This window comes from Gouania willdenowi, chromosome 3, assembly GCF_900634775.1.
Source record: "Gouania willdenowi chromosome 3, fGouWil2.1, whole genome shotgun sequence".
Taxonomy (NCBI): Eukaryota; Metazoa; Chordata; class Actinopteri; order Blenniiformes; family Gobiesocidae; genus Gouania; species Gouania willdenowi.
In genome coordinates, this window is record NC_041046.1 from 22,545,662 (window position 1) to 22,567,875 (window position 22,214).

The following is a 22,214-nucleotide window of genomic DNA, read 5'->3' on the forward strand; positions in this document are numbered from 1 at the left end:
ATAACAATTACAAAGAATATTTTACATCAAAGGTGAGCCAGCAGGTTTTAAATTGATCTGTTCTATGACACAATTTAAATCCAAGGAATAAAATAATGTTTATTTAAAATATTCTCCTAAAATTAGGATTTTTATTGCAGGAATATGTGAAATGTGCAGGACAGCAGCCCATCGGGAGCAGAGTCTACAGTTTTACACAGCTTCAGATTTTAGCCCACCATAGATGCTTACATCCTGCTTTAATTATGGATGTTACAGATTATAATAGTCATTTTTACAGAAAAATACAGTTTGTAAAAGACATTTGCAAAATCAAATAAGCTCGACCTTTTTAAATCTTTAGTAAATATTTAACGATTTGTTCAATGTGTTTAACAACCTTTGTTTCTTGAAAATGTGCCTGTAGTAGAAGTTTTGTTTAGTGCTGTTCATTACAGTGATTTTTAAATAAAAACATACCAGTATAGTAGAAAAAGCAAATCCTGCAGGAATAACTGTTTACACACCGTCTACATTCTGTGGGCTCCACAAGCTGTTACGTCTTATTTTCAATCAATAAGCAGAAACTAGAGAGACAAAGGTTTAAACTAACTGAAAGCAGAAACTGGAGGTTTTTCTTCTCTCCCATGGGATCAAACTGTGTACTTATCCTCCCCCTGCCTCTGTGCTTTGTGATAGTGGGTGTAGCTGCTGTATAGCTCATTGAACACCTCCCTCACTCCAATCTGCAGCCCAGCCATCAAGAACTTGATGTCCTGCTCTTTACACAGGTCCAATATTCCATAGATTCCCTCAGTTAGATGCAGCTTCACATCCGGTCGCAGAGTAACCTTTAGAGATAAAAAAAAAAACAGTAAAATAAAAAACGGAAAGTAGAAAAAGCTGAGCACATCGCTAAACTATTGAATCGCGTTTCTGCCTTGCATGAAAAAAAAAAAAGAGGCATCACAGGCTTTGTTTGGCGTTCCTTTCTGCCACGCGCACACACACACACACACACAATTTTCTGGCTGACTCTAACCCAAGTATGACAACATGCTACAGATCACAGGGAGAGCCCAACACAAAAGATGCTAACTGGTAAAATATATCCCGTTGTCTTTCAACACTAATGTTGCATAGAGACCCAGCACACACATGCACATTCATGTGCACAAGTACAGCACCTTCACATTTTTTTTCTTCCATATTTGGACCTTTATGGAAAGGTTTGTTTCCAAGTCAGGGTTTCTATAAAAACAATGACCTGCAGGCTAAATATGACTGGTAATTATTAAGCCAAATCATTCTAAGCTCTAAAACAAAACTGACAATAAAGTAAAACATTGCTTTTTAACCTTAAAATGGTTGTATTCTTCTGAATGTTATCAGTATCAGGTGTCAGATAAACAAAATAAAGTGACGAGTATAACTGCAATTTTTAGATGTAATTAACTGTAAGATTGAGGCCATCCAAGTGATTTTGTCTAAAAACTGTTATTACGGTAAACCTTTCATTAAAATAGCTTTAATAAAAGAAATATGTTCTGTTTGAATAAAAAAGGCTTGTTTATATTTATATTTCATTATTGGTTTGAAATGCATCTTAACTACTGTGACAAACATCTGGCGAAGCCCAAGTTGCTGTGATTTTTTAAGCTTGTTCTAAAGGTGACTCGACTCATTTGGAGTTCCCCTAAGAACTAGCTGAACTAACTACATTCTGCTAAAAACCAATGTATATGGTATAAAGTATTATTGTTGATTGGTGTTGATCCAACTCTTGACATTTTAGTAAAAATATAAACTTTTGGTATATTTTGATGTTAAAATGTTAGAGTGACTTCCCTCTACATCAGGGGTCTGCAAGCTTTACTCTCAAAGAAACCATTTAACCTCATCTCACCTGGATTAAAGTCCTCCTGGAGCCAAAAAAATACACTCTCAATGAAGACAATACAGTGAATTAAATTCTATACAGTTAAAATTATATAGAATAACGTTTGATTTAATTTGATTTGATTTAAATTGATCATGTAAATGGCAACTTCAAAACAGTTTAAATCAAGAATCAAAACAGTATCTAGCATCGTTGCATAAACACAATGTTATATGAAGAAGATTTTTTTTAGTTAATGTATTTGAAAGGCTACAAAAAGTAACTTGAATTTGATAACACATGATCATGTGATCAACACATGCTAATCGCTCATTTCATGCCACACATAAAACATTTAACCTACACATTGGTGGTTAAATGAATCTGTTCCCACAATTAAAATCTCTATTTTCTTCCAGAATAGTGTTTTTATTGGTTTAGTTATCTTACCAGGGATTTAAAACTTAAGGTTAGCCACAGGTGCAGGAAAGTTGATGGTCTGTAGATGTGGCAGGAGGTGAAGTAGTTTATTTTAAGTTAAGTTATATCTTGATTTTATTTGTCGTTAATCATTAATAGTCTCTGTAAAAAAAAAAACAAACAACTATTTATTTCAATAGTTTTTTTTAAATCTATAGGGAGCCATTGCAAAAGAGTCAAAGAGCCACATTAGGCTCCAGAGCCACAGGCTCCAGAACCCTGCTCTATGGGTTGAAACCCAGCTATAACGGTATGATCAAAATGTTGCTATTGCTGACAATGGTGGTTTGTGACGTTTTGGTGGCTAATTACATCATGAGCCCTCACTGTTGGCCCCGCCCCTCTCATTAAAAACAAACACCTGTCAACTCTGCCATTTATTGCATGTAGATTAGACTGAGAGAATTGTGAGTAAATATGTATAGTGAGTATTGAGTAGCTAGTTAGCATAATCAAGGTATTAGTTAAATCCCCCGAGAGGCACATCAGTTTGTCGTGTTTAATATAAAGTGACACTTGATTATTTAAAATGTAACACAAATATCTGCCTGCTGAAAAACACATTCAGTGTCACAATGGATAGGTAATTTAAAGATGTATGTTTTTTTAAAAGAATCCAGCACACTTTTCCCCTCCTTTCTGTCTGTTTGTCAGTCAGTCAGACAGTTTGGATCTGGAGTCTCTCATAAGTGTGTAACTCAGCTGGAAACTGCCGACTCAGCAGGCGTCACCTTGAATCCAGTCTTGCAGCAGAAACAAACCACACTCAGGAGCCAGACGTGACTCACTGTAATGGAGGAACATCCAGCTTTGAGCTTTTCTCCAGCACATAAATTTAAAGTAATCCTAGACCTAAGATGTGAGAGCAGCTTCTGTTTGGACAATGACAGAGTTACCAAACTGTTCCTCTGAGAGTCGTCGTCATCATCACTCAGATCTGTTACCATCAGGCAAACTGGGCTGCATCAAAGGATCTCTGTGAGCTGCTACCTATCTGGGCATGTGTGACTCACTTTCTCTGTGTGTGTGTGTGTGTTTACCTTCTGCAACTCGGTCACATACTGAGCCACCATGAAGGTGGACAGCTTGGTGAGGCTCTCAGCTGAAGCAGCAATGTGAGAGTACATCCTCTCTAACAGCCGAGCACACTGCAAATACACATCGCTGTTCTGACCTTGAGAAGACACAAAGCAGTGTTTACCATGCTGTTACTGTATGTACCAGATCATTCATGCTTTTGGAGCAGCTGCTCCGTTATTGCCTCTTAGTTTAAACACACGCACACACGCAGCCAAAAATGTATTCAGCTTCACAACAACTGCACAGTATTTAGAGAATTGTTTCTATGCCGACTGACAAGACATCCAGAAAACATCCTGTGAATTTAATTCAAAAAGTGACTAAAAGCTGTAATTAGCTTTTTATATTGTTCTGCGTCAAGGAGAGCTGAGACACCTAACAGTCAAAATATGATTAGGCACAAAGTAATTTGTTTAGAAAAAGCACGGTTGTTGTTTGGCAGCAGTCAACCCATGAGCCAGACCTGGATACGAGAGCATTTGCTCATCTATTACAAAGAGTTCTTTTAAGAGAAATGAACCTCATCTCTCATCCTGATCAGCTTTCCTGCTGCTCTCTCTCTCAACATAAAGCTTTTTATTGAGAAAACGTTGAAGTGAAACCAAACAGTGCATCGATGAAGAGTTTTTTTAATCCAATACTTTTACTGCCTCACTGATGTCTGCTCTAATACAAAAGTACAGTGTAATGATTCAAAGTGTGATACCTGTCCCCAGGTCTCCTCTTTGCCGTCCCTCCTGCATGATGGAAGCCACAAGCCGATGGAAGACATTCAAGAATGGCGCAGCAGCGTTTAACATTACCTAAACAAAAAAATATATATACTTTTTTTGTACTATATGGAAGAAAAACATCTGTACGAATAAAACTGCTCAACAGGATTAAGACGGGCAGAAAATAGGGGAGTGCATTGTTATGAATCCGGCGATACGATTCATGATTTTCATGTCACAATACGATATATCCCAATATAATAATACAGATTTCTCCTTTATAAGTACAAAATTATATAAAATATATTTCATTTTTTCAAAACTTGTAACAAGTAAATGGTAACTAACTGTAATTCAAGTACAAATATCAAAAACAAGTGGTATGTTTATCAAACTGTGAAATTACATTTTTCAAAACAGTTAAATTTTTGCTTCTACAATAAATTCTGATAAGTTCTGAAAGTCTTTAAAAAAAAAAAAACCACATACATCTATATGCTTTATGCTTCATGAAAATGAAGCGCAATCAACTTCCAAGCTAAGATGCATTGAGGAGTGAGTTACTTCAACTTCACTGACACCTAGTGACTGGGCGTTTATGTGCTATGGATATGTTCACACATCTAAATGGTTTTATCATTAATCAATTTGAAAAACTTACTTGGAATTTTTCTGGATCGCTTTGATAAATATGAAATATGATGATATATCACCAAATTGATTTTTTTCTTATACCTTTAGCAGAAAACATGTCTGCACTATTTCAAATTAGATCACTTAATACAGGGTTCCTCATCACTGGTCCTAGAGAGCCGCTATCCTGCTCCAACAACGTGTAACCCAAGTCTGCTGAAGGGACAATCAGACAGCTCTGATGAAGGCCTGATGACAAGCTAATCCATACATTTGGAGCAGAGAGACATTACAAACAAGATGATTTTAATATAGTTTTAAGATTATTTTTTATGTTTTTATAGTTTTAGGATTGTTATTTTTTTTTTTATAGTTTTAGGATTTTTTTTTGTTGTTTTTTTATTTTTATTTAATAGTTTTTAGGTTTATCTTTAAGATTACTATCCCAGTGCTTCATCAGAGGGGGCCCTCTGCACTAGGGGCTGTGATGGACTGTAGCTGCAGTAATGCTGCATTGTGGCCCTCAGTGATGGTGAATAGTTTCTGTTGTTTTGCTGTGCTGGGGGCTCTGACTCAGTGTCCTGTACCCATGGTCTGTGTCCTGCTCCTGGTGCAGACGGCTCCTTGTGATGTCTCCTTAACTAGATCCTCTGTACCCAGCCATGTGCCATTGTCCTTATTTTAACTTGTGTGTGGTGGATGGGGTTTGTACGGGGTGGGTGTTTTCTTAACTATGTAAAAGCACTTTGAGCTGCATCTATTTGTATGAAAAGCACTTTTTATAAATAAACATTGATTGATTGATTGATTGAAGAGGGTCAAGTCTTTGATGCTCATTTCATGTATTGCTGCCCTATTACATATTTATTAGTTATGATTCATACAAACTACAGAGACTTTGAAAACAGACTTTAGAGTCAAAACAATCCTAAAATGTTCGTCACTTGCATCACTTTCACAAGCCATAAGCTCACAGTTGGACTCAGCCCAGAGCAGCATGTCAGTACCTTGTCTACACAGCCTCCCCCTGCTCTCAGCAGACAGTACAGGGCATGGAGGCACACACTGAATATAAATGAATCAGGAATTATGTCACTGGCTTTGGTTGGCATGTACTGGTTTCCTTTGACTAAAACTCACTCCATATGAGAACACTCAATCCGTTCTCTGTTGATCACTTCTGTTCACTTTGCTTCTCACAGTAAAAGTGCTTCTGCCCCTCTTCACTGCCCCCATGCTCTTCTTCTGCCAACCACAATTAATAGCAACATCTCAGTTAGCCAGTTCATTGCCATTTTCACTTGGTGCAGCTATCCAACACGTGGAACTGCTTTCTATGAACAAATCTACTTTAGAAAATCCACAGAAATGTGAACACCCTACTTTAAGTGGCCTCAGTCTTCTCATGTGGCAAAAAACTATAGTTTTTCAACTTTAGCAGATTAGGAGGTCACATTTGTCCCCCTTTTCAACATTTTATATTAGTCATTTAAAGTTTTTGTAGCACATGTCTAAATAAGAACCTGTTTGCATTGCACTAATTTGTGACAAAAAAACATCACATTCATGTTTCTGTAGAAAGCCACAGTATCTTTTTACTTGCCAGCTAAATGTCATGTAGTTCACATGAGTGTTTTCAGTATATTCCACCCAATTACAATTTTTATCACATCCAGTTAATTTAAACATCTCTTCCTACCTGAGGGTGACACTGGATGATGGCAAACAGTGCCTCGTGAACAGCCACAAACGTGGACTGATAGACGAGTGGTGTTAAGTTTTCGAGGGGCACCGATTGGAGCGCCCCCAGAACCACAACCACATGGTGAGGGTTAGTGATGAGCCCCTCTCCTTGACGTAGCAGTGAAGTCAATGTTGTCACCGTGGGAACAGTGAAGGAGAGGGTCAGGGAGATATCCAGACTCGAAGACCTTACTAGAAACTAAAAGAGAGCAGATGTTGAGCAAATGTCAGACAATTGGCCCGTACAGACATATTCCTGTGTCCTAACCACACACTCAAACATCTTAGAAGGTTGAAGTAGATTGATTGCAAACACAAAATTAGAAAGAATCCAAGAAAGCAACAACAGCAGTTACATGATACAGTGATAAAGGGCTGTATTTCAAATAAATTAAGAATATATTTTATTGGGATGCCACAAAATACCTACAGTAAATAAATATCACATCTACCAGCATCCAATAATAAATCAGTGTAGGTGTGGGTAAAAATGCATTCAGATAGTCTGTTGAATGAGACTCAGCAAAAAAATCCTGGCGCTATAACAGATCATCACCTGCTGATAGCTGAAGCAAAAAAAGCTAATTATAGCCAACGTCAGTGCTGTTATGTACTGTCAGCATGGCTCTGCTTGTGTCAACACAGTAAATCCAAGTTTAATCATTTCTTTGAATTTACTGCCTCAACAAAATTCCATTTCTGTCATTTCTTTATATTTTAACAAAAGAAATGCAAAAGCGATGCAGTAGAAAAAATTTTTTCAAATGGCTTTGAACTGAAACTGCAGATGAACAGCCTTGTTCTTCTGAATTAATATGTGCAAAGAAAGTTGAAATTTAACCCATGGGACAGTCACTATAAAGTAATAACAAGAGAGTGACAGCAATTTCCACTGGATGCGACTCCACCGCGTAACGTCACTGTTTCCACTTTATTCTATGAGTTAATTTCCACCGGGTCCGCTGCGGTGCGTGTCTGCTCCTTCCCAGTTGCGGTAGTCCGGTGCCCTCCGCCAGATATACGCAGGGCTTCTATTTCTGGCGGACACCAGAGCATGACGCATCAATCGGCACAGAGCAAATGAAGCTAAACAGGAAATTAAGCACGTACTCCGCAATAAAATATCGGGTTACTTTTCAAAATAAAACACATCAAATTATAGTTCAAGTAAATACATCACCAAAACCTCATAATGAGTAAAAACAAAATCACATCCACTATATTGATTCCTCTCATACTGTAACTGCACTGTAAACTGCAGCAATTTTGATTTAGTTCATGTTTTACTGGTGCAGTTTTAGGTCTTCTCTGTTGGCGGTTGCTAAAAAATGTGGCAATGACAAAACCAGAGTCCAACCTTCTTGTTCTCCTTTGTTAGGAACACTGACCTGTTTAACTGTTTATTGTTGCATTTATAACACATACATTTAACTGCGTTCTCGCGCAATTATATAAATATCGTGAGAACTGCTCTGTCTCATGACGTCACAGTCGTTCAACCGGAGAGCACTCAAAACGCAACCAGTGGGGATTAGCGGACGGCAGACGGGGGGAAAAACCAGATCGGTGCCGTGGCGCAGCGGAGACGTATCCAGTGGAAACCCTGGGTAAGAGCTACAAATAGAGGACCTAAAGCTTAAGGAACACTCAAATCTTCAAGTAACCCACAAATGGCTAATTTACTAAAAACAAGACGATGACAAAAGAAAGGAAATAGCAACAACAGGAAGACAAAAAGTGGACCCTGAAGTTACTGCAGCTGGCCAATGGTGGTTGTTGCCAAAAGTACATAAACCTACAAATTAGCTAGAGACTTAGAAATAACTTAATTTGTATATTTCTTTCAAGAAATCCAAATGCGTGTTTCCCTTTGAACAAAGCAACACCACCTTATCCAAGACAGTCATAGGACCAAATAAGATTTCATTATTTTTCAATTCAGTTTGTTTATTTGTAAGGGACAATGCATATCAGTGAATGTAACACTCGTTTCTATCTGTACTCCCCACAGAGTTCCTTATTGTAAGGTGGGCAGGGGTTTATCTGAGTAAAACACCTTGCTAATAAATCTAGGCTGTGGTTCTGATTGGTGACTGCGGCTCAGTAGTAGAGTGGATCGTCCAATAACGAAGGGTCGAGGTTTCGAATCCCACTCTATTCAAGTCATTGTCGTTGTGTCCTTGGGCAAGACACTTCACCCACATTGCCTAGTGTGATATGGTGTGTGAGTGAGTGTTTGTGGCGGTCAGAGGGACTGATGGCGCACTATGAGAGCCTTGCTTCTGTCATTCTGCCCCAAGGCAGCTGTGGCTACAATAGTAGCTTTCCACCACCGTATGTGGAGTGAAAGAACAATGCTCATCATAGTAAAAGTGCTTTGAGTGTCCAATGCAAGGAGTAAAATCCAATGCATCATTACTGTAACTATATCTGTAACTATCAATGCCAGTTTACACAAAACACACAGAAAAAAAAAGTAATGGTTCAGGGAAAAACTCCCTGGGGTGACCTATAAATGTGGACAGTCAAAATATCAGATTTGATTAAAATTAACACAAAGCACGAGCCCACTGAAATGACAGACAATACAGATTCACTAAGGTCCATTTCCTCACTGAAGCCTGCTGCTTTCAGCATTGTAACACCCAGTGTGTGTGTGTGTGTGTGTGTGTGTGTGTGTGTGTGAAAGAGAGTGAGAGAGAGAGAGCGAGAAATTGTTTTTCTCACCACCATTGCAGATAACATCTGAGGTGCAATGAGCCACAGAGCTTTGGAGCAGCTCTCAGGTAGCTGACAACAGGACAGCAGCCTAATGATGATGACTGCAGATAACACCTCCTGGAGAACACATAGTTGTTAAAAGAGTGACCACATTTAGGCGTCCAATACATCCCCCCACTCTAGAACACCAACTAGAATCTAAAACATCATGAACCTTAGGAGGAAAAAGGTTTTGACTTCAATATGAATAACAACAATAACAACTCATGATCAAGCTGAGCCTCACCCTGCTGTTTCCTGCCCTCAGCTTGATGATGTCCAGCTGTTCTTTGATCAGCAGCAGCAACATGTTAAACTCATCTGATGTACTTTTCTCCACCAGGTGGCGTAGCAGCTCCTGCACAGCAGGCTGCAGCTCATTGACATCAGTGGATGACAGCCAAGAAGCTGAAAGCAATCACAGCAAAAAGAAAACAGAAATGTTGTGAGAAATGTCTTCAGATATACTCTGAATTAATAATTCTGTGGCCCAAACAGTTTGATTCATTTTTACTAACCTGACAGCAGTCTGTGCATGCTCTGCAGCATCTGTGTGTACAGCTTATCATGCTCCGTCTTCCTCTTGGACATCCCTGCTGCTTTATAAAAAACTGACAGAAAGTTGAGAGAAGACACCACGAAGTCCATGGGTCTTTGGGCAGAGTTGATTTCTTTGAGGACCTGCTGACAGACACCCTGATAGATATTCATGTGTGTGAGGGAGATGCATTGCTCGTCCTCGGTCTCCTTGGGCTGGGTGGACAGCTCACAGTGCAGCATGACTGTAACTACTTTAACTATGAAGGCCTGACTGAGGACAGTGTCAGAGGAGAGGACAGTCTGAGGCTTAAGGATGGACTCGATTTTTGGCCCCAGTGAAGCAGACAACCTGGTGAGCATTTCAGGTAAAGTCTGATCCATCTGCTTGCTTCTACCCAAGCTTGAGATCATGGCCTCACAGAATGATGTCAAAGATGCCAGCAGAAGGTGATCAGAAGACAAGGAGCATTTAGAACCTTCTCTACTTATGAGAAAAGAAGTAAACTGATCCAGATTAAGTCGCACACAGCTATTTCTGAATATAATCAACTGGGTGGAAGACTTTATGAAGCCTTGGAAGGCTTTGATTAAACCCGACCACTCTGTGCTGCATGTGAACTGAAGCCTCTCACAGTCGCTGTGCCAGAGGAGCGATGACACAGCCGACTGCAGCAGTGTGCTCCCCTGCATGAACCTAAAGACACTCAGGAAGTTTCTACTCTCTACAAGATAAGCCAGAGTCCTGAGCAGCTTTGTGAGGAACATAGCACTACCTACAGCGTCAGAAGGTACCGCGGCCTTCTCCTGAGGCTGAGCGGAGGCAAGCACGAAAAAAAGGAGAATGAAAAGGGAAGACACATCCTCTGAGCTCATCCCATCTGGGTGTAGCCGAGTTACGACTCCAAGTATCTCCACTAACTCGTTAATTTGAGTACCAGGTAGCAGAACAGACACTTCTCCAGTTCCTGAAGAGGCCAGTAAATCTTGAACTAAGGTTTCTTTCCTCACCTGTGTGGTGGACAGAGGTTGACTGCCTTTTATCTCCTGGAACATGAGGAGGGAGGGAGAAGCTCTGACTATGGAGGCAGCTTTCAGTACATCAATGATCCTCTGGGTCAGTGATTGAACTGTTGCAGACACCAGCGAAGGCATTTCAGCAAAAACTGGGCTTTGAAGAAGATCTGAAGCTATGGAAGACAAAGTGAGGCTGTCAGGCAGCCTTTCTTTCTCCTTTCTCAGCAGCACACAAACAAGAACATGAGCAATGCAGTCCACATCTTCTGTACTCAAATGGGGAACAATCAAAGGCAAGTTTGATGTGACGAGATGCAAATGCGAGACGAGGTAAGATGTGACATTAACGCTTCCTATCATTTTGTCCCACCTCCGATCTCCATCCAAACCAGCCTCAAATTCAGGCCTACCTACAACAAACTGAGCAGCTCTGTTGAGTACTGATGCAGTGGCAGGCTCAGTGAGAGAGTGGCTGTCACACATAACCTGCTTCATCAGCTGTAAAGTCAGGAGTTTGAGCAGATAACAGCTCAGGGGACTGCAGGACGGGGAGGAGGGATGGAGGCGTGCCGGTAAAATTTCACCCAATAAAAGTCTATCTATTTGGGTTAAAGGAGGAGAAGTTTGGTTTTCAATCCCAGCTACACCATTGGCTGAGCTGGGAGAAGTGTACTTGCTGCAGTGCATGTGGTAGAGAATGTCCACCTCCACCCAGGTGTACCTGAGCAGTAGGGCTGCCTCCTGAGTCCTCTGTTCCCATGATACTCCTGTTTGAAACTCTAAGTCTTCTGCTTTTGTATGTTCACCTGAACTTAAATGTTTAGGCTTCTCTGCTGTAAACAGGTGAAATAAGTCCTGAACCAACTGATGCATCTTCTCCATCAGGCTTTGACTCTGCCTCAGTAAGGGAACGGGAGAGGAACTATCTAAAGTCCTCAAACCAAATAAAACAGTGTGAATAAGCAAACTGAGTGAAAAAAGTTTCAGAGATGCATCTTCTTTCTCTGATCCTGTCTCTCCATTAATCTCCATCGTTTTTTCTTCCTTCACCAGGTCAGGTAGTACAAAGTTCCTGATGCTGTCTAAGACTAATGAGCAAATCTCCAGGCCTTGGGATGGAGGGAGGTCCAAAAGACAAGAGGTGATTGCATCTGAAATGCCTTTTGGCAACAGAGGAGGTCGAAGCTCATCCAGAGCTGGCTGACAGACGACAGACAGGAGCTCAGAGAAGAGACGAGGCATCTGACGGAGCTTTGTGTAGGTTTGGAGGAGGCAGCAGACAAGGGCCTGTGGGGAAAAATTATCTATAATGTAGCCGTTCCTCTGCATAGCAATCCAATAGTAAAAAAAATTACTGAATGAAAGGAACCTGTCTGGCCCGCAGCACCCGTGCTTCCATGCAGTCAGCATTAACCCATCCAGATGATAAGAGCTGGTCCAGTTCAGGTTCTACAATCAGATGATTGAGACTTACAAGCACCTTTAAACAGCGATACCATGATGGAATGCTGGAAGACAGGACAGAATGTGTGAAGCACCAATAACATGACAGAACTCACTGAAGTGTTAAACTCAGATGTTATTACCTTTGCTGGGGCTCGTTCAGGAGCACTTTAGTCAAAGCTCTGTAAAAGTTAAGTTGCACGTCTCTGTGTCTTATCCTATCTGCAGCTATATTATAGACATCAGCAAACAGAGGCTGACTCAGCAAAGACTCCACAGCTAATAAAGCTAGACTCCAGCTCTGTGGGGCTGTTGGTTCTTTTTCAGAGAGAGTGATCAAACCTCCCTCCAGATGAAGATCTAAAGCCGTGACCAGCTTGGAGAGGTAATAGAAACACAGCAAACGCAGCTCCTCTTCAGGTTCTCCTCTTGCTTTGGCGAATCTTTCCAGAAAAAACTTAAAGAGCACAGGTAGCGTGGTGGACTTCACAGAATAGTGCAGGGATGGGTCACAGTATCCCTGGGCACCCAGTTTACCCAGAGTAGAACTGACTGGCTTTATAGTCCCTTTGGCAGTCCCTGCACCACGCTTTCCTGAATCCCCCTTAGATGGAAGGAGTTCCTCTTTGTAGAGGGGGAGCAGCTCAGAGGAAAAAAGAGCTGAGAGAATGACAGAGTCAATCTTTGTTCGGACGTCTCTGTTCAGCTGTTGATGGAGACGCAGGCCTGAGGCAGTCCAATCCCCCAAGGTCAGCAAGTGTCGTAGCAGCACTAACGGCTGTATTAGCTGGTTGGTAACCAAAGCAAAGACTCTGTTAGGGTTAGCTTGTTGGCGCTGGACTGATAAATAACACGACAGCACTTGAAGCAACACTTCAAATAGTTTAGTAGGATGGCTTTTTTCCTTTGGCTTTGATGAAAGATCTCCATCTGTCTGTTGTGGTTTGCTGTCAGTTGGGGAAATCTCTAATGGAGAAGCAGGATCAGTATGAAGGAACTCTGACATTTGGTCATCTTGAGACAGGAATGACTGTGTAGGCGACGGTTGCTGCAGCTCTTGACAGGCCAACAAGCAGAACTTGGCCAGCAGGTCAACTATTAGTTCATATTTGGTGGTAAAAACAGATGAGAGTGCAGCAGAGGAGAGAACACCACCACAAACACTCAACACGGTGGACACACACACTGACGACTTGGAGCAAACACGTGTGCACTCCTGCAGGCAGTGGAGCAGCAACTAAAAGAAACAGAAGAAAGCGTTTAACCTCCAAATATCAATTGGATTGACTTTCACAATGATCATAGTTAGTCAAAACCGCAGGTTTAAATAAGTTGTTTGATGCACCTGAGCCATGTTGAGCCTCAGCGTGATGGCCTTTCCCTGCTTAAGAGCAGACTGCAGCTTTCGGCTGTGGAGAACATCGTCCAGGTAACACCACAGGCCGTCCAAAACCTCCTGAGAAAACTCCACCTTTTTGTTGTGCTGAAGTGTGAGGGCGTGAGTGCACCAGTCCAACAGCACCTGCACATGCAAAATTAAAACATCAGTATTTCCCATACATTCATTAATTTGTGGCAGCCTTCCACAAATAGATTTTGCCGCTGTTTGTCCTTCTCGCTTTATGATGATAGAATGTCATTACAACCCCTGTGCATTTGGTGGTGGTATACATCGCCAATAAAACCAAAGAAAAAGACATGCTTCATAAGGCAATTGGTCTGCCAGAGAAGAACACGATATTGCAGAAGCGGGAGAAAAGGCCCAAAACTACATTTTCCTACCAAAACAACTCAGCAGAAACAGGATGTTGTGATGACGCGACCAAACATCGCAGTCAACGCGATGTTTTCTCATTTTCAGTTTCCGCCAAGAATTTTTTTTTCGGTGCATTGCTACTTAATTTGTGGGCAAACAAGTCTAGAAGTTTAAACAGTTCTAACTCATGTTATATTAACCTGTGTCTATATAAATGTAGCTGGAAACTAAACGTGCATAAACATTAACTAATTTTGTTAGTAGTGTTGGCCAACAGGCTAACCACTTAACGCATGTCAAGCTGCTGCTGCTGGTTAGGCAATTAAGTTACCTACCTCATTATCACTATTATTATTTCATTTAAGTTTTTTATTTAAGAAAATTTAATTTTTATTTATTGTCTTATTTAAATGTATTTATGTTCATTCGGGTTTATTTCTAACTCCTTGATTTTCCTTCTTTTTTGCACGTGCACCCGCCCGTGAAACCCACCACCACAAATAAAATCTGATCCTATGAGAAACACTGAACATGAAGTGAATGAGTAATTCTTTACTAGATAATTGTATTACACTTTGTAACGTTTGATTTGACAGTTCTTAGTAACCACCTCACAGTTATTCTTCAAATAAATCATATAGGCAGTGGCTATCCGCAAGTAGACTTATCAATATACCGACATTCTACCCGTACGTAGCGCCCCTCATTGGCCAGTTTAGGTAATGTGATGGGTTACGTGACTAAGACACTACATACTTGTACTTATGTTTGCTATTAATATGTAGATTCTTAAAGTTTGTCACGGACATGATACGTATTTATTAATTGTTGTAATCATACGTAGCACCCCTCATTGACCAGTACTTCTGTTTGCTATTGATACTTAGATTCCTCTTGAAGTGGATTTGAATTTCTTGCTTGTTCAACAATTTCTTGTCCGTACGGAATGTTCACATGACTTCCGGTAACGTCATCGGCCACGTAAGAATAGCACCGGGGGTTGTCCGTACGTCTAGGTACAGCTAGCCACTTCGAATAATATAATACATCAGTAATGGGGTACATAATAATAATATTGCAATTTTGCAAGTGTAAAAAAGAGGTATCTATGAGTCATAAATATACAGGCAAACACTACAACTGTTACGTACCCCAGTTTGGTGATTTTGCATCTGGTCTTCAACTTCTTTGCTATTACTTATCAATCATGTATATTTATTTAGTAACATAGTCTACATATTTGGAGCCAAATACTTTGAGGTATTCAAGGAATAACGTTAAAATAAAATGGAATTACAGAGCAAATCATGATATAAGAGGCTGCAGGGCAAAAGGAAAGTAGAATTGTAGACCAACATACAAACAAATATGAGCCTGAACAAGTGCTTCATTTGGTACCTGTTCTTTGTTGGGCAGCAGACACTGAGAGGAGATCCAGGCAAACCGTGCCAGCTTTAACTTGTCCTCCCATGAAGTCTGTGGACTCTTGAGCTTCAGATGGACACCTGAGTAGATGGCAGCCATGGCATCACCTGATGGTAGAAGGATGAGAAGAAAATGAAGTTTAGTAATAAAACAAATAAAATATGTGGTTGATAGTTTCTAAAAAGCCTGTCACTGAGTCTGTGAAGGAATTAAATCTAGTCAAACAATAGAACTGCATCACATCTTGTAGCAACACTTCAGGATGGTACCAATGGTGCAATGATGAGCTCGTTTGGATCAACGGGACACAGGGTCTTCGGACTGGGGGGGTAAAGGGGGCTCAGAAGTGTGTTTTATATATACTGTATGCACGAAAATGCATTTTAAACATTTTTAGAATGTTTATATTGGAATGAAATGGGCCCTGTGAGAAAATAAGCTGGTTGTTAATCACAGTTTTGCACTAAAATATTTATTCATGCTGCATCAGGCATTACCACCCCCTTTAAAACAGTGGAAATGGTATAACGCACGTGCTTCTGCAAATGTAACAAGGAGTGGGAGATACACAGCATGTTTTTTCAGGCCAAAAATGCAAAAAAAGAAAAAAAGGAGAGGGAGAGAAGGTGAAATCAGGGAAATCTGCTGCTTACTCAATTTTTCAGAGGTAAGCTTTAAACACATCTTTTTTAGGCAATATATTATTTTGTTTGAAATAAACTACATGCACTCTTGTGCATTTCAATGCTGGAACACTCCTTTTGCAAGTCAAATCTAAAATTGAATCATTAAAAATAAAAAGCATTTTGAAGACAAACTTTTGCTGCAACCAAGTTTTAAGTGGGTGGCCAGAGTGTCCCCATGATTTTAAATATTCTATATTTACCCCTCAAAAAAAGAAATAATAAAAAAATAAAAAATTACCAGCCATCCCTAAATTGTAGCAAAAATGTGTCACAAACACAATATTCAATAAATAACTAAAATATCGTAAAACAGATTTATAAAATACAAGCATATGGAGTCATTAGGTTATTGCAGTTTTTTTCAACCTTAGGGTCATAATCCTTTGTGGGGTCACCATGAATTAAAATGGGGTCACGTATAATGTCTAGTAATTGTGTAAAAAAAATACAAAAAAAAAACACGGAGGTAATAAAGAATCAAAATTGTATTTTTAATTATTACTATTTTTCAAATACACATCACACACTATAAATATCAAATTAGTGTATTCTATACTTATACTTTCTCAAATATAAATCTAGTTCAAATAAAATGCAGTAGCATTTGAGGTGGCGCACTTTTCACTTTCGAAAGAAAAAAAAAAAAAAAAAAAAAGTGCACACAACTTACAGTAGGGGCCCAACAAGATGGTTTGTGCCCAGGGCCCAAAATGTGGTGCTACGCCCCTGACTGGACACCATGTAATATGCAATGCTTTACTGGCTACAGCGTGCTTGTACAAAGCAGAAATGTTGTGACAGAATTAACTTCTCAAGCTACTTAAAGACCTATGTTGAGTTTGCATACACTAAACGCAGCAATAACTTACTGTAAAGAGTAAAGTTACACGCAGGATAGCGTTTATTGTAGCACACATTGACATGATCGATGCTAACAGCAGCTAGCTACTAAATAGTAGGCATGGTATTAGGTGACAAAAGCCAGCTCAGTTCCCACCGGATCTTCCTTAGTTCTGAGTTATTTACCTGCACTTGTGTTTGGTTATTGTAGTAAATAATCCACTTTTTACTCACACGTGTTTCATGCCTTCAAACGGACCCAATGAGCCAGGGTAAACCAATCGAGACCCGAAGTAAATTTAGTCAACAAATTGAAAGTGCGCATGCGCGATGCGCCTCAGCCATCCACGATGATGTCAGAAACATAACTACTCACGATAAGATTAAATAACGATGTACTTTATTGAGCTCTGTTTCCTGAGATAAGCGGAAAGTGACAAATGATTAGGAATGTAAAACCCCTGTAATCTCTTGATTGTGTGTAAAGACCATAGACTGTAAAAAAGAGAGAAAAGAGACAGCCAATGGTGTCTGATTTGTCTGTTGATCAACTTCTAGGTTGCTGAATGCTTTTACAGACGTGAGGACAAATGTTTCGCTTTGATGAGCTTGTCGTGATTTTGAACACAGCCTAAAATGTTTATAATGTATGGGATTTGTGTAGATTCATAAGCTTTTAGATCTGTGATTGTTTGGTTGTGTCTAGGAAGTTTGTTCACATGGTCGAACACATTGAAGCGCCTGTCGAAGAGGAGGAGGAGGAAAACCTGGAATGGTGTAATACAACCGAAACAGGGTCACCTTTACCACAGGTTCCAGGCTGTGTTTGGACCAGATTGTGGTTCAGACTCCGTCTGACAAACGCAGCCGAGGCGGCAGATGTCAGTGACAGGCAGCAGCTCACTGATAAGAGATAACCCGGGATAAAGACGGCTGTGGTTGCCAGATTAAACAGTCCATAACGGTCTGAAGTGGAGCAGGACATCTGAGAGGACTGTGTGTAAGGACACTGACATGTTACACCTGGAGGGTTCACCTAAGACCAGCGCCGAGACTCCCAGTCTTTGATATTTAGCACGTTTCTGTCATAACCATCCTGACAATGCGGCTTTTAATCCGCATGTCTACCTTTACTCACCCTGTGTGTTGGTCTAAACTGAGGCTGACCCAGACCCGGACCTTATGGCTGGACCACCGGCCAAGCCTGTCTGCGTCTCTACGGAGAAGAACCCTGTCGATCAGTCCAGGATTACCTGGACCTTTAGTGTCGGTGCTGACCCGCAGATCCACCATCAGCCTCCACACACACACACCTGTAGCCTCAGCAGCCTCCACAGCAGCGGGCTCAGTGAAGAGCCAGGAGGACTCAGACAGAGCCCTGACACGGAGCTCCGTCCCTGTGGAGGATGTGAGGAGGATCACCAGCCTGGCCCGGCCTGAGAGATGGAGACTGGCAGGTAGGATCCAGATCCACTGATAGGTACCTGTATCAGGTCTGCTGATATTAGGGCTTACACATACTCGATATCCGATGTATTGTCCGTATAAAAACAGTGATACTGTATATACGGTACATCACATGTGTCAAACTCAAGGCCCGGGGGCCAAATCGGTCCCTTTAAAGCATCAATTTTGGCCCCATTAAGAAAGTTAGAATGATAGAAAAAACATTTCAACATTCAGTTTTAGATATCTCAGGTTCTTCAAATATGAAGATTTCAATTAAAATCAAAAAATATTTCCTGAGCTCAGTTTTCCAGTTCCACATGACGGTGTAGTGTAAAAGAACCCTACGGTGAAAGTTTCCTACAGTGGGCATGAGCACCTGGCTCTTTCCTTTCATTATTAGGGTTAGGGTTAGAATTAGGGGTTATCATAGTAGGACAATTTAAGGTTGCAAAATATTGTACGTATATGTGTAAATATTTACTACGCTGTGAGTGCGCATGCTCCCGTAGGAAACTTTCACACGTAGGATTATTTTACACTACAGGTGTAGTGATTTTTAATCTCAAATTGTTGAAAGAATTCTTAATTTTTCCAAAATCTGTCAAATTTTCCTCGTAATTCCACGAAATTTCCCCAAATTCCCAAAATCTGGGACATTTTAGTGAAGATCCTGCAGGGACTAATATACTCACATACTTTACCATTTATATGTGGAAGTGCAAACCAGGGCACATTAATGTTGAATTAGCTCTTTTTCCCACCTAAATCCTGTGGCCCAAACTGGTCTGTATTTGGCCCCTGAAGTAAAATGAGTTTGACACCCCTGCTGTACATGAACACACATTTTTACAACATGCAAAATATGATTCAAGACAAAGAACCAGAACACTATTAAACTAAAATAAGGAACTTTAATTAGTAACACTGTCAACATAAGGACTGTAAATCCACTGATAAATACAAAAAAAGGCAAACTTGTCCAAACTGTATTTACGAAATAAATAAAGTTGCTGAAACTGCAAACCATAAACCTGGATTAATCAAAAGTGCTAAATTTTATTGTAAACAATGAAGTAGTGCACTTCTCCCAGTGTTGTAATTTAGTAATTATTACTGCTGATTCAGAAGTGGTAGCTTATAATGTAGAATGCACAGCACAGAACCCTTATGCAGAAAAAAATAAAAAAATACATCAGTAGATTAATGGGCCAGCCTATTGACCGATGTCAATTAAAATCGACCCCATTAATTGGCTGCACCGATCAATCGGTCAGGCTCTACTTTAGAAACAGAGGTTTCGAATATGTGACGTATCGTCTTGCATCAAAAGAAGCTTTATATATCAGACTTTACAGGCTGAGGACCTCCTTGTTAGACTCAGCCGTGCTACCAAAGGGAGACATCTGAATGACACAGGATTGCGGCTCTCCAGGAATTCGTTCAAGACCCTTGCTCTTTAGAGCCTATACCACTTTACATGAGCTAAACAGTGTGTAAGGAACCTGAAAGCCCTCTTACACACACTTAAGGGAGAAACATGAAAAGCAAGTTGTCCTAAACTGAACCATCACTCTAAATATTAACACTGCCTCCCAGCGCAAATAAAGGAAGGTTTTTAAGGACGTTCAACAGAGACTTGGCTGTGCTGTTAGTTGATAATATGAGCCTGAACTTTCCCATATTCAGCATCCACCAGCATGTGCAAGTTTATTGTATTGTGACAATGCCCTGCTGTTGTTCTCTCTCTTTGTTGTCATGCAGATAGATTGATAGTGAACTCTTTTGGTCTCGTGGTCTCAACTGATAATTTGACTTTTCATAGCAGACTAGCAGCTGTACACATCACAACAACCTTTAAGCACGTGACTAGATAAAATAATGGGTACGTTTTATTGGAAAAGGATTAGCTTTGTAATGTCAGTGTGTTTTTGGTACGTTGTTGCTGGAAAGAGAACAACATATTGAACCATCTCTCCTTTGTGTGTTTTTTCTTTTCTTTCCACCATTCCTAAGTATGGGAAATCAAAAGTTAGTTTTCATAGATAGTTAGTAATAATGTTTTTTTCGAGGAAGTATATAATACTTAATGTCTAAACCACTGGCAACAAAATTGAGTACAACCCAAAGTGAAAATATCCACATTGGTCCCAATTAGCCATTTTCCCTTTCCGGTGTCATGTGACTCATTAGTGTTACAAGGTCTCAAGTGTGAATACGGAGCATGTGTGTTAAATTTGGTGTTATCACTCTCACACTCTCTCATACTGGTCACTGGAAGTTCAATGTGGCACCTCATGGCAGGATCTGAAAACTAGAATTGTTGCTCTACATAAATATGGCCTAGGCTGTAAGAAGATTGCCAACACCCTGAAACTGAGCTGCAGCACTGTGGCCAAGAGCATAGAGCGGTTTAACAGGACAGGTTCCATTCAGAATAGGCCTCGCCATGGCCGACCAAAGATGTTGAGTGCACGTGCTCAGCGTCATATCCAGAGGTTGTCTTTGGGAAATAGACGTATGAGTGCTGCCAGCATTGCTGCAGAGGTTGAAGGGGTGGGGTGTGTGTGTGTGTGTGGGGAGGGGGGGGGGGTCAGCATGTCAGTGCTCAGACAATACGCCGCACACTGCATCAAATTGGTCTGCATGGTTGTCCCAGAGGGAAGTCTCTTCTAAAGATGATGCACAAGAAAGCCAGCAAACACTTTGCTGAAGACAAGCAGACTAAGAACACGGATTACTGGAACCATGTCCTGTGGTATGATTAGTCCAAGATAAGCTTATTTGGTTCAGATGGTGTCAAGTGTGTGTGGTGGCAACCAGGTGAGAAGTACAAAGACAAGTGTGTCTTGCCTACAGTCAAGCATGGTGGTGGGAGTGTCATGGTCTGGGGCTGTATGAGTGCGGCTGGCACTGGGGAGCTACAGTTCATTGAGGGAATCATGAATGCCAACATGTACTGTGACATACTGAAGCAGAGCATGACCCCAAACACACCTCCAAAGTGACCACTGCCTTGCTAAAGAAGCTGAGGGTAAAGGTGATGGAGTGGCCAAGCATGTCTCCAGACCTAAACCCTATTAAGCATCTGTGGGGCATCCACAAACGGAAGATGGAGGAACGCAAGGTCTCTAACATCCACCAGCTCCGTGATGACATCATGGAGGAGTGGAAGAGGATTCCAGTGGCAACCTGTGAAGCTCTGGTGAACTCCAAGCCCAAGAGGGTTAAGGCAGTGCTGGAAAGTAATGGTGGCCACATAAAATATTGACACCTTGGGCCCAATTTGGACGTTTTCACTTAGGGGTGTACTCACTTTTGTTGCTAGCGGTTTAGACATTAATGGTTGTGGGTTGAGTTATTGTGAGGGTATAGTAAACTTACACTGTTATACAAGCTGTACACTGACTACTTTACATTGTATCAAAGTGTAATTTCTTCAGTGTTGTCCCATGAAAAGATATCATTAAATATTTGCAGAAATGGTAGGGGTGTACTCACTTTTGTGAAATACTGTATATAAATATTTATCTTTCTCTATGCCAAAGGGATGGCATTCAATTTCCTTGTACTCGTGAAATGACAAATAACTTAAGATTTAATTCTTCAAATTATTCCTTGATCGGTCCCACAGTGGGAGCGTTTAGGAAATTATTAGACAGTAGACACTTAACTAGTCTTATGGTTTTTTATTAATTTCTGAATTCATCATATATTATAAGAGCTCAATAATGACGTTACTTTAAACCTTTTTGCAAGTAGTGGATAACAATGCAGCATCTAGATGGTGTTTATCA

At 40.6% G+C, this 22,214-nt stretch overlaps 2 protein-coding genes across 5 annotated transcripts in view; one reads left to right on the top strand and one right to left on the bottom strand.

Moving 5' to 3' along the window:
* Nucleotides 1-18,250, bottom strand: urb2 (URB2 ribosome biogenesis homolog). Of its 3 annotated transcripts, none has more exons than XM_028434509.1 (12): nucleotides 18,110-18,250; nucleotides 15,419-15,552; nucleotides 13,610-13,786; nucleotides 12,408-13,501; nucleotides 12,191-12,329; nucleotides 9,786-12,108; nucleotides 9,515-9,675; nucleotides 9,235-9,345; nucleotides 6,464-6,706; nucleotides 4,125-4,221; nucleotides 3,379-3,512; nucleotides 1-830 (listed from the first exon to the last, which is right to left on the bottom strand). In XM_028434509.1, the coding sequence occupies exons 2-12, from the start codon at nucleotides 15,542-15,544 to the stop codon at nucleotides 633-635; spliced, it is 4,803 nt and encodes a 1,600-aa protein (XP_028290310.1). In that variant the 5' UTR covers nucleotides 15,545-15,552; nucleotides 18,110-18,250; the 3' UTR covers nucleotides 1-632. The 3 variants fall into 3 exon arrangements, with proteins under 3 accessions (XP_028290310.1, XP_028290291.1, XP_028290301.1); XM_028434490.1 differs by lacking the exon at nucleotides 18,110-18,250 and adding an exon at nucleotides 17,206-17,271; XM_028434500.1 differs by lacking the exon at nucleotides 18,110-18,250 and adding an exon at nucleotides 17,158-17,243.
* The window catches only part of abcb10 (ATP-binding cassette, sub-family B (MDR/TAP), member 10), an 18,413-nt gene continuing 13,885 nt past the window's right edge, over nucleotides 17,687-22,214 (top strand). For both annotated transcript variants that reach the window (XR_003672524.1, XM_028434521.1), the window contains exon 1: nucleotides 17,687-18,428. Coding sequence is in view for 1 of the 2 variants with exons in the window: in XM_028434521.1 (XP_028290322.1) it covers nucleotides 18,074-18,428 (355 nt within the window). In the remaining variant the exon portion in view is untranslated. The remainder of the gene's footprint in view (nucleotides 18,429-22,214) is intronic.